The sequence below is a fragment of the Cydia pomonella genome, chromosome 9 (assembly GCF_033807575.1).
Source record: "Cydia pomonella isolate Wapato2018A chromosome 9, ilCydPomo1, whole genome shotgun sequence".
Classification (NCBI taxonomy): domain Eukaryota; kingdom Metazoa; phylum Arthropoda; class Insecta; order Lepidoptera; family Tortricidae; genus Cydia; species Cydia pomonella.
The window spans coordinates 16744367-16755975 of record NC_084711.1 but is presented as its reverse complement, the minus strand read 5'-3'; the positions used below and the strand labels follow the sequence as shown (position 1 = coordinate 16755975).

The 11609-nt window shown below is 36.0% G+C and overlaps 1 protein-coding gene across 1 annotated transcript; it reads left to right on the top strand.

Moving 5' to 3' along the window:
* The first annotated feature begins 251 nt into the window (after positions 1-251).
* On the top strand, positions 252-4619 carry LOC133521518 (troponin C, isoallergen Bla g 6.0101-like). Its single transcript, XM_061856521.1, has 6 exons — positions 252-369; positions 467-494; positions 1199-1342; positions 1605-1733; positions 2794-2925; positions 4352-4619. The coding sequence occupies exons 1-6, from the start codon at positions 367-369 to the stop codon at positions 4378-4380; spliced, it is 465 nt and encodes a 154-aa protein (XP_061712505.1). The 5' UTR covers positions 252-366; the 3' UTR covers positions 4381-4619.
* The last annotated feature ends 6990 nt before the right edge of the window (positions 4620-11609 follow it).

The following is an 11609-nucleotide window of genomic DNA, read 5'->3' as shown; positions in this document are numbered from 1 at the left end:
ACAATACGATATGTACCTACCAAGTGGTACACAATTAGTCATCCCAGACCAGATCAGATTCACGTCTCGGTGCACAGATAGGCAATATCAGAAAATTTTACTATCCAGATCCCTGAAAATGGTTTTTATAATGTCGTTTTCTGAATTTCGGCGTGCGGTCGGAAAGCAAGCGTACGTTTTAAATGGTTTTATATTAATTAGCCTACTTCATTCCAAAACAGTTGAACACCCCTGAACTATTCCTCCCAGGCGGAACGCGTCAATCTTGTTATACATATAATATAAACTCACATCTACAAAGTCTGGATCATATTGACAGTATTTGCTTGACAGCGAACCTATCTACCGTACTGACCTATATTAAAAATGGTGCGTAAGTTCAGTGACTATTGCTTAGTGTTTGAACTTCAAAATGTTGTTAAGGTTTTTATTAATTTTGTATTTTTGTTCTATATTCTGTGCGCAGGAGGAACTTGACAAGACTCAATTGACCCGTAAGTAAAAATTTCTTATATATATTTATCTATGATAAAATTTTACTTATCCCTATTCAATTTTATTAAGTAACTCTAATGTATGGTTTTTTATGAATGTAAATTTGTTTGGCTTTATTCATTTGAGGTTTTTTTTTTTATTAATTTAGGCAACAAACAGTCTTATACAAAAATAAGCAATGTGTTAATATACCTTGAGTGCCCTACTTTAATAATATTATTTTCCAATTTAAAGTAGCTAGTGTAGGAGCAGTATTTTCTTTTATAACTCTAAACTGTTTATTATAAGTAGATCTGTGATTTAAGCCAATTGTCTATCTTTCATAATCATCAAATTCTAACCCCGTTATTCATAACCTTTACAAGTCTCAATTAGTCCATTTATAACAGTTTTTATTTACGGTTATTTTCACTAGACTTATATCGACGGATTTTTAAAAGGTAATAAAATAATCCGTAAGCTAAACTGGCTTTTCACATAAACAGGAACTCATTGACCGCCTGAAGTTCTATTTTCCAAACCGCAATTTGTTTACTTGAAATTCTGAACTAAACTTTATTTAAATTTTAGACGCATCAGTATGTACCTAAATGAATCTAAATATTATAGATACCACAATTACACTTGTAGGAACATAAAATTAATAATGTCAAGGTAATTTTTTTTACATTATTTCTCATCTTTACAATACTTTTGTCCTTAGTTCTGAAGAATGCTTTCGACGCCTTCGACCATGAGAAAAAAGGAATCATCAGTACAGACATGATTGGCACAATTCTCGAAATGTTAGGACACGAGATTGATGATGACTCCTTAAAAGCAATCATTGACGAGGTTGACGAAGACGGTAAGTAATTGTCTTAGTAGTTTTACATAAAATATGTAGATGGCGCTCTAAGCCACGGCAGGGACAAATACTACAATCTAATGCCTTCTAGGTACGACAGATGGCGCTGTTACGTGAAAATATAAGTAGATAAAATGAAAGAATATTGTGAAATGTTTTTAGACTGTACTATTATATTTGAAAACAAGAATATATTAATTTAACGTTAAAGATAAAAAGGCAAACCGGGACCAAGTTATGTCTAATTAAAAACAATCTTTAGGTTCGGGAGAATTGGAGTTCAACGAGTTTTGTAAACTGGCAGCGCAGTTCCTCACAGAAGACGAGGAGCCTGACAGTGAAGCCATGACGGCCGAGCTCAGAGAGGCCTTCAGATTATACGACAAAGAAGGTATTAGACATATCATTAAAAAAAAATGTCAAAAGTTTCACTTTTTTATCTCTGACTGTACTTCTCCTTCAACAGGCAACTAATACTAATTCCTAACAATTCTAATTCCTAATTTGGCACAAAAAAGCCCAGATAGTAAGTTCAAGCTTCTTTGACCCGCAATAGTCCTAATGGTTCTGGTTCACAAATATAGAGGGTCAAAGTTTATGTTTGTTAATTCTAACAAAGCCAAACACAATTAGGTTGCGTTGTTTTATCACAGAGTTCCTATAGCCACCTCCTGTGTTTCATGGTTGGTCACTTTCCTATTTTGATTAGTGTTGGTTAAGACTAGAGTCCTTTGAGTCCTCTGCTTTGAAACTCGACTCAGTTTTTCAGACTGACCTAATCAAATCTAAACTCGAGTTCTTTTCAATTTGTTAGAGACCCGAGTATTTTATAGAGACAGTCCTTTTCAAAGAACTCTAAATATTTTTGTTTGCCAAATTTCGAATTGCATTGTCTTTAGACACACAAATCATACAGTAACGCGTAATTGTGACGTTCTCAAGCAAATGGTACCACACTGTCGCTTGCCATAAGGACGCCCTGACAGGTTCTTCGTATAAAGATACGTGCAAATTTCGTCCTTATGGTAAGCGACGAAGCGGTACCCTTTGCTTGAAAACGTCACAATTTCTTTACTATCATTTAGGTAAAACCCAATACAATTATTGACGGAGTCTTTTCGGAGGCTCGACTCCTTTTCATTTGCTCTTAAAAAAGACTCAATAAGGGTCTAGCCCCGGGACTTACAAGACTCAGAAGTTGTTATAGCGCAGAGTCTCGTAAAACGAGTCGATTTCTTCAAATTCAGACTCAAAAGACTCGAGTTTCTACCAACACTATTTTTTATTAAAAAAATAAAATGAACAGGCATTTGTCTTAGTGCGTAGTATAGCGATACTTATTCATATGTATCAATCAACAATTATTATACCTTTTGACCGTGATAACGGTATAGGCTTTCTTTATTTTGTTAAGCCCCAATTAACCACTTTGCCTGATCTCATGTTGTCAGGTAACGGTTACATCACGACAGACGTACTGCGTGAGATCTTCAAGGAACTGGACGCCTCGATCCCGAAGGATGACCTGGATGCCATGATTGAAGACATTGACTCTGATGGCTCGGGCACTGTTGACTTTGAGGGTAAGTTTAACTTCCGTTTTAAACGAGTCGGCATCCGGGTCTAACAGGTTAGCGTTATTGTGTAGCGACCACAACATAACTAGTTAGGGTTTCCTGTTGAACTTCAAAATGGCGAAATCGTTTCGAGACTATTTTTTTGTTTTGCTCATTAATGTTGTTCGAAGTGTAATATATATAACTTATGATACGGGAACTAACAGAGTATGTAGCTAATGAAAAAGTGTAGTCTTGAAACGAGTGTAACCGTTGTCTAGTCAAGCCATCGTGGCTATTTGTAAAGTGCGGTGGCAGCATGGTTGAATTTTTGTCGCTTGTCACTATGCCTGTCACTATCGCACTTACATACTTGTTAGAACTAAACTAAGAACTAAGAGCAATTACTAAACAACGTCATGTTCTACGAGAGCTCTCTTTTAACATTGGCGAAATCATCAAACATTTGGTGGAAGCTATTTGATGGATAGTAGGTATGTTTTAAAAGATAAAGAATAATATAACCAGTTGTTGCTTGTTCTGTCTTCATTTGGCACTAAACTTATTCAGTATGATCATAACATTCCACTGTTCGTTAAGTACGAAATAACCAAGATAGCCAATTGTATTGATAGGTTTTTCGAGTTTGCATAAAAATATACACACTACCCTGATATAAGTCAAAACTGACTTTTTTAATTCTTCCTGAACGTTTTTTTTTTAATGGAAGGTGGAGGTAAGGAATTAAATCTCCATGTACCAAGAAGTGTCATCAAAAAACCTTAAATAGGTGGCGCTGCAATACCTAGCATACTTGAAAAAAAAAAAAACAAATCATAGACGTCTGGCGACCTACGAGCTGGTGCTTTTTTTGCACAAAAACTTAGCCTCACTGTGGAGAGGGGGAACGCGGCCAGTGTCCTGGGAACAATGCTTAAGCCTAATTTAGTCTTAGATGTATGATAATATAGCTATTAATTATAGGTATTGATGAAATGACAATACAGCTTGATTAGTCAAGTTAAATATAATAATATATAAAAATACATATAATCATAGCCAGCGCACTTCACTCCGTCAATAACGCCTAGGTTCTTAGCTACTCTAGCGCTACTCTGGAGAGATTTGGAACTATTATTTATAGCTGACAGCTGGACACTTTTGCAACAGTTCTACCATAAGAGATTTCACTCCTTTTAATTCCACACTCTATAGTTTTTTTTAAATCTCTGACATAAAAGGTTGAGGCTAGACCGATTACGAGTATTAAGGCTAATTTAGACGGTGTGAGAACTCGCATGCGAATTTCATTACATTGCGGTATTTGATTGGTCGGATGAATTGGATGAAAAATCGCATTGGTAACAGTTCGCGCGCCGTCTAAATGAGCCCGTATAAGGGAAGTTTGCATTAATTTGTTGTTTATTTATTAATTTATGTCGTTTTGTTACAGAGTTCCTTGAGGTCATGACTGGTGAATAAATTTCCGCCTGGATTAGGTTTTCTTTTAAGTTATTAGTATAAATAACTAAGTGATATTTAGATTAAGTTTCGACCAAAATTCAAATGTACTAGCCTTCACTCTGTTTAAGGCCCTGGAAGGTTGAATTTTGATGATACCTTTAAATGTATTTATTATTAGGTACTTTAGTAATTTATAAAAAAATAAAAACCTGCGAGCAGTGAGCAAAAATATTTTTAATAAATAATGATTTGAAATATTCGATTGATTTTATTTTACTTACTGGTTAGTGACAGGTATGGTCATATGAGATTTTTAAGTCCGGGTGTAAAAAATACACTTACTTATCTTCCAACAATTTCGCTCATTAATTTCAAATTGATTTCTTCTATTTCGAGTTCTATTTAATTTAGTATAAGTACAGTCAGCATCAAAAGTAGCGGATGAAACAACGCGCCAAAAGTATCTGATATTCCGGATAACTTTTCCAAATATAGAGAAATTTCTAATATTCGCGTTCAAAAGTATATCTTTTACAGTATTAGTTGTTCTATATTAAATACATTAAGTACTATTTGTTACGCTTTTACAGAATGGTAGATACTTCTGAAGCGTTGTTTGATCCGCTACTTTTGATGCTGACTGTACATACCTAACGTACAAATAATACTTCATCGTATCGGATTATTAATCCGTCAACCTTCATATTATACTCGTAACAGTTACACCTTTTTTTGGCTGCCAGAGCCTCGCCTTGGACTTGTCTGAGCGCGCGCCTTGACGAATGACGAGACGAATTGCACGACACCTGAAATGCTGGACCCGCGCCAGTTGTATGACAGACTGCGGCCATGCCAGATAAACATGCCCCGACTAAATTGCGACGTGTATTTAGGACATATGTACAGTTGATTTCAATTGAATGTGGTATAATTTTTGATTGCTGAGAAAACTGTCAGCATATGATTTATGATTATAGTTTATGATTTGTTGAGATTTGTAAATAATTTGTAGCTTAAAATTTGGCATCTCTTTCGTTTGATTAAAAACGATTTACCAATTTTACATTTAAATTCCATAGATAACCTCTTTTGTACGATAATAAATAGACTTAAGCGTTACGTAATAGTATAACAAGAATTAAAACTTACCTCAAAAGGAAAAAACTGAATCCTTATATGATCACTTTGTTGTCCGTCCGTCCGTCTGTCTGTCTGTCAAGTCAAAACCCTTTATCTCGGGAACGCGTGGAGGTATCGAGTTGAAATTAAAACCGTATATACTCAGGTCTACAGTCCCCTTAAGCTGTAAAAAATCAAACTTCTAACTTAACGTAAAAAAGATACGGCCGTTTTTTCCGCAAAAAAACGTAAATTCCGACACTCTCAAGGGGGTAAAAAATTATAGGCTACCTCCCGTTGATCTAGACCTATGAAATTGGGCAAGTAATGTCGTCTTTCACTAAAAATACAGGGATAAATCTAAAACTATAAATTAGTAAAAAATAGTACAATCCCATTTCCAAAAAGCAAACTTTCTTCGTTTCGTGTCAAATTTTCGTGAATTTTTTAAGAATTTTCTTTATTTTTTCGGAAACTTCCGCAACATGCATATCCTTGAATATGCATTTTATAGCTATAGTTTTTTTTCTTTTCCCACTTGTATTAAAACAAATATGGTATAATACTTAAGCATTAACTTCCTAGCAACTATAAACTAATTTTGCTCAAAGAGCACCAATCTCTTTAACAGTTGCACGTCACCATCAAGTCTTCATTTTTTTTTCATCTTCCATTCTCTTTGGATTTGTTAATTGTTTATCGGTGTCATTGTATGTAAATATAAGTGAAAATAACTTAAGTAGTTAAGTTTATAACGGTGTTTAACTATAAAATTGTGCTTTCGTGGTTTGCTTTTTCTGTGTAATAATTATTTGGACTCATACTTCTCTGAGAAGCGTAAGTAAGCATGTATATTACTTTACTGTAGTTGGTAGGGTATTGCGAAATTTGATCTCGCCCAAATCCGGGGCTGCTAAGGGGTTGCTCAAAAGGTAGATGGGTATGGTTGGGTATCTTACATGAATAGTATAATTTATTACCTACATTGACTATCACTACACATTATAAAAGTCCCCCGCCGTGTCTGTCCGTGTGTATGTATGTTCGTGATAAACGGATTTTCATGCGGTTTGATGAAAAGGCTGATGATGATGTATGATGATATTTAGCATATCACAGTACAAGATCTAAACGATGAAACTATTCCAGGAACAAGGTAGAAAAATGAAATTACTCACGCTAATCTCACGAAGAAAATGTCATTTAACGACGGTAATAAAAAGCCATTAGATGTAATGGCTGTATCAACAGGAAAGTATGAAATTTTATTGATTATTTACACTACGTGGAGATGGAGTCGGATTCCCATGCTACTTAAATACGGCTGTGAATATGATAAAAGGGAGCAGAAAGGAGGTTTTCTGGAGTCGGGTCGGGGTGTGTTTTTTATGTATTATATTAATGTGTATATGCATATATGTATTTTTACACATTAATATAATACATGATGAAGGCAAATGAGCAGTGTAAGAGTACGACCTAATTGTAAGCGGACGCTGCAGCCTGTTTGTCCTGATAATTCCAGCGTTATCACAAGCACGTTGCTGTCCTTTATGCGATTGTTTTGACAGATTAAGAGACAAATGCAGACCCTTACAGCCATTTCGATCGATAAAAATACTCTTCCTTACTATATGCGCATGGAAGAAGGTGGTTATGCTAAATTATTTTAACTTGAGTTTTAAGAGATACGCATACCTCAAACCTAAACTTATTAAGACAAATTTTTATTTTAGTATTATGTTAGGTGTTAGGCGTAGCTATCTCTAGAGTCAGACCAAGATAAGTTGGGAGCTATTTTGACTGCCCAGACAGTGCAAGGTATGGAAGGTAGAGGCAGAATTGTTGCAAAAGTGTCAAGCTGTCAACTATAGAGTAGCTAAGAACCTAGGCGTTATTGACGGAGTGAAGTGCGCTGTCTATGATTAGATTTTTTTCTCAAGTATTCTAGGTATTGTAGCGACATCTATTTATGGTTTTTTGTCAGACACTTTTTAGTATATGGAGATTCTGTTCCTTGCCTCTACGTTCCATAGTGCACGGGCTATATTAAACGTAAAACTCTTATGAAATTATGACGTTTACTTAATACTTGCACAGACCGGGTTATCAACATCGCTGCCAAGTTAGCTTGGTCTGACTCTATTATTACAAGGTAATATTAGAGTTATACAGCTAAGTAAACTCAAAGTAAAATTAACAAATAAGCAATTTCTATAACTTTTCTGACATAAAGGTGATATTTTCACATTATCAAACCGTACACTACAGAATGAAAAGAAATATTATTTAGTTACTAAACCTATGTTCGAAATGTACCACAAATGAAAAGAAACGTACAATAAACCAAAGCTATGTTATGAAATAAGTTATTTGCATAGTTGTGTTTGCCCTCAATCACGTCGTTAAACAGTTTCTAAGTCCATAAGGAAAACCACTAAGAACGTAAATTATCATTTAAGTATCCATTGTATGCTTACAAAAATGAACTTAAAAGTAGTAAATAACTAGACGAAAAAATCTGGAAACGCCATATTATATAGACTCTGCTTTTCACTTCGATTGCGAGGAAATTATACAAAAATATTCAATATTTTAGGTTATTTTGCCGTATTTTTTCAAGTCCAAAGAAACGGCCCGATTCGAAGAATGAAATACAATAACAATAAGTCCTGGTTTAAATAAGTTCTCATTTATATATCGTTTAATTCGTCGTAAAGTCGACAGAAGCAGCTCGATTCGGGCAACCAATGTCACTTCGACCTTAGAAATGTCGTAGATAGATCTTATTGGGATCACAGCGGAATCGAAATAAACGTCAATTTTGACATGTCGTTTAGTTATCAATCTTTTAAAGATCTTAAACGTGTCTTAATCATTCTACAAATCGGACCGAAAATCGTACTCAGGCCGGTCGGGGGCGCGCCTATCGAGGGCGCGCGGATGCGGGGGCCGTTTGTTTGGCTGATTTTGGACTTTATACGACGACCTGCCCCAAAGAAAAAAAATATTTTCTTCTTCTTTTTCCTAATCAGAACATGATACTGAATACCACCTTAAATAGATCCCCACTATTGTTGTTACATCCTGTAGCTCCACAACATGTTTAATTATAAAAGCAAATTATTATAATACATGTACATGTTTTAAGAATAAATGATTCTGTTTCTGAATAGTTTTTACATCATATAGCTTTAGATATTGTCACGTGTTTCTAAAAAAATAACAGCTAAACCGATTCGTTCCAGCTCACTGAATGCGTTACTAAAATCATGCTTGTTCTGGTAATGGAAACCACGAAGGTACAAATTTCGTTTCCTTAACTTATGGTGCTATTACGCATAGTTTGTGGTCACCAACTTTCTTGGCTGATTCGTTGGATGGCGGAAGATGGCGTGATTGAAATTACATACTCGATTTACCGAAAAGGAAAGTAGATGATTAACTTTTTGTCCAATTTTTAAAGGCGAAAATGGAGACTACGTTTGTGTTGAGAGGCGGTTGTACACTATCCTCTTAACCTTTTTGACGCCAATGACGGATATATCCACACCGTACGTCCAACGCCGAGGACGGATTTATCCGTCGCAAACCACAGAGCAATATAGACCTACGTGCATATGCATAAAGTTCAACATCAGTTTAAACACTATGGTGACATGGCGTCTGAGTCATTTGTGTCTGACACGGCGTCGAAAACTTAACTAACGTGCAAAATCGATAACACTCCGTGGCGTAGCGTAGACATCTCTCTCTATCACTCTTCCATATTAGTGCGACAGTGACAGTTGCGTTTTGTTCGCTAAGGAGCGTTAAGAGCCCATCAACGTGCTCACTAGCGCCACTGCTAAATAATTGTGATTACGTGTACTGTATTTTATATTTAAGTACCTTTTGAATGCCTCATAATAGTTTTTACGTTGCAGCAGGATTCGTCAATCTAGGCGTCCAAAGTTAAAACGGCCGTTTTTGTTTTAATTAATGATTTTCAGCAAAAAATATATGCTATCACAGCTAAGTTTTGGTAGCTAAAACCACAAAAGCTTTGCTACGGTAGCTAAAAACTTAGTTGTCCGTATATCAACCAAGGTTTTTAGCTACCACACCTAAATTTTAGTTACCACAGCTAAGTTTTTTTTTCCGTGAAGTTCATAGATCGATGAATCCAGCAACATAGAAACTAGTTTGATGTATTCAAAAGGTACTTAAATACAAAATACAGTACGTAGCGGCCCCCTTTTTTAAATAAATATCTATCGTCAAATTTAAACAATCACTATTATTTTCCAGTGGCGCTAGTGAGCACGTTAATGGACTCTTAACCATTGGCATGTTGGCTACGCGGGCTGGGTCGCAACACTCGCAACTGTGTGGAATGTAAGGTACTCTTTCATCTGATAGTTAATATAGCTAATTAAAGCTTAGCAATAAATATTTATAACAACCTGTCAAGTTTAAACGGGTACTGCCTGATAAAATAAATTAGGTATCATGTAACCTACAGAAGGCGATACCAGACATATACATACATAATATATATAGATATATTATTATTACTTAAGCGTTTTTCCTGTAATTTCTCCAATTCAAATCAATCCTTTATTCATAAAAAACTATAACAAGGGTCTCATTTTATGCATGGTACATTATATAATAATCATAATATTTTGGCCAGTTCAAAAGTTAGAGGGGACGGGAGTCATTCTTTTTATTTTCGGAACGATTATTTCAGAAAATATTCACCTTATCAAAAAACGGTTCTTAGACCCCTAAAGACCCCTATGTGGCTACCACCAGTTCGGCACTGACATAAACGCTATCGAGAACGTAACTTACTGTCTATGCATCTCGCTCGTACTCGCATATAAGTGCGAGCGAGATGTATAGAAATAAATTACGTTCTCGATAGCGTATATGTCAGCTTTGACACTGTCAGTGACTCGTGGTACGGGTACTGTTCATTTTGAAAAACCTACCCAACAATAACCCACACTAAATGGTAGAAGGTAAACAAATAAAAACCGGACAAGTGCGAGTCGGACTCGCCCACCGAGGGTTCCGTACTTCTTAGTATTTGTTGTTATAGTGGCAAACGGAAACACATCATCTGTGAAAATTTCAACTGTGTAACTATAGCGGTTCATGAGATACAGCCTGGCACAGATAGAGAGCCGGAAGAACAGACGGACGGACGGACAGCGGAGTCCTTGTAATAGGGTACCATTTCACCCTTTGGGAACCCTAAAAACATCCCCATTTTACGTGTACGTACCTATATCTACAAAAAAAAAAGAAATCATGTTGGTGATATTATGATATACATAATTTGTTTGCTTTGAATGCGGTGGGAGCGTGAAAACATTCAATTGCATGTAAAAATACGCTAGCACCAATTTACTAGCACGTTATTATATCACAGTATAACTGTTTTCATTATAAGTTTTTTCTTTAGTAAACATTTTTAAATAGATAACCAAAGTCTGACTGCCGCTTGAACTACTATATTCGCTCCACCATCAACTAACCTCACCCAGAAAAGGCACTGTTGACAGCTGACAGATCGTATATATAACCGTTTCATAACAAGATTATAAAGTTCTAATTGAAACTTCCATATTCTACGCTGCATCTTCTGCATGTACGCGAAGCAAGTGAAAAAGAGACAGGACGCCTCCCGCCGCAGGTGGGTGTGACAGAGAGCACACTACGTATTCGCGTGCAGCGAGTTTTTGACTCAACTATAGTGTTGGGATGTTCATGGAACTCGATTCCCATAGGATTGCTTGGTTTGGGTCGGTTTTACATGTTATTATACAGATTACCTCTAGCGTTCTAATAGACCGCGAGTCAGGAACAGATTTCCATGACCAATCGCCTCTCGGGCGATAACTCGTATAGTGGTTAACGGCTGCGTATGATGAGCCCTCGTGGTCGTCAGCTGCCACTCCGTTGGTGGGTTAAAGAATTGCAAATGCCTTCAATGAAATTTAAAACGTTATTAAATGGAACCGAGTTGTTCTAGTTTTGTTTCTTTCGGTCGTCAAAAATTAAACAACTTCAATTCTATTTACAAGGTTTTATACTTGCGCTGTAAGTTAGGTAAGTGTAAGCCACTTCCCGACTTCCGA

Coding starts and splice junctions, on each gene's coding strand:
- LOC133521518 (XM_061856521.1), top strand. Junction 495..1,198: donor TGACAAGACTCAATTGACCC/GTAAGTAAAAAT, acceptor TTTTGTCCTTAG/TTCTGAAGAATGCTTTCGAC. Junction 1,734..2,793: donor CAGATTATACGACAAAGAAG/GTATTAGACATA, acceptor TCATGTTGTCAG/GTAACGGTTACATCACGACA.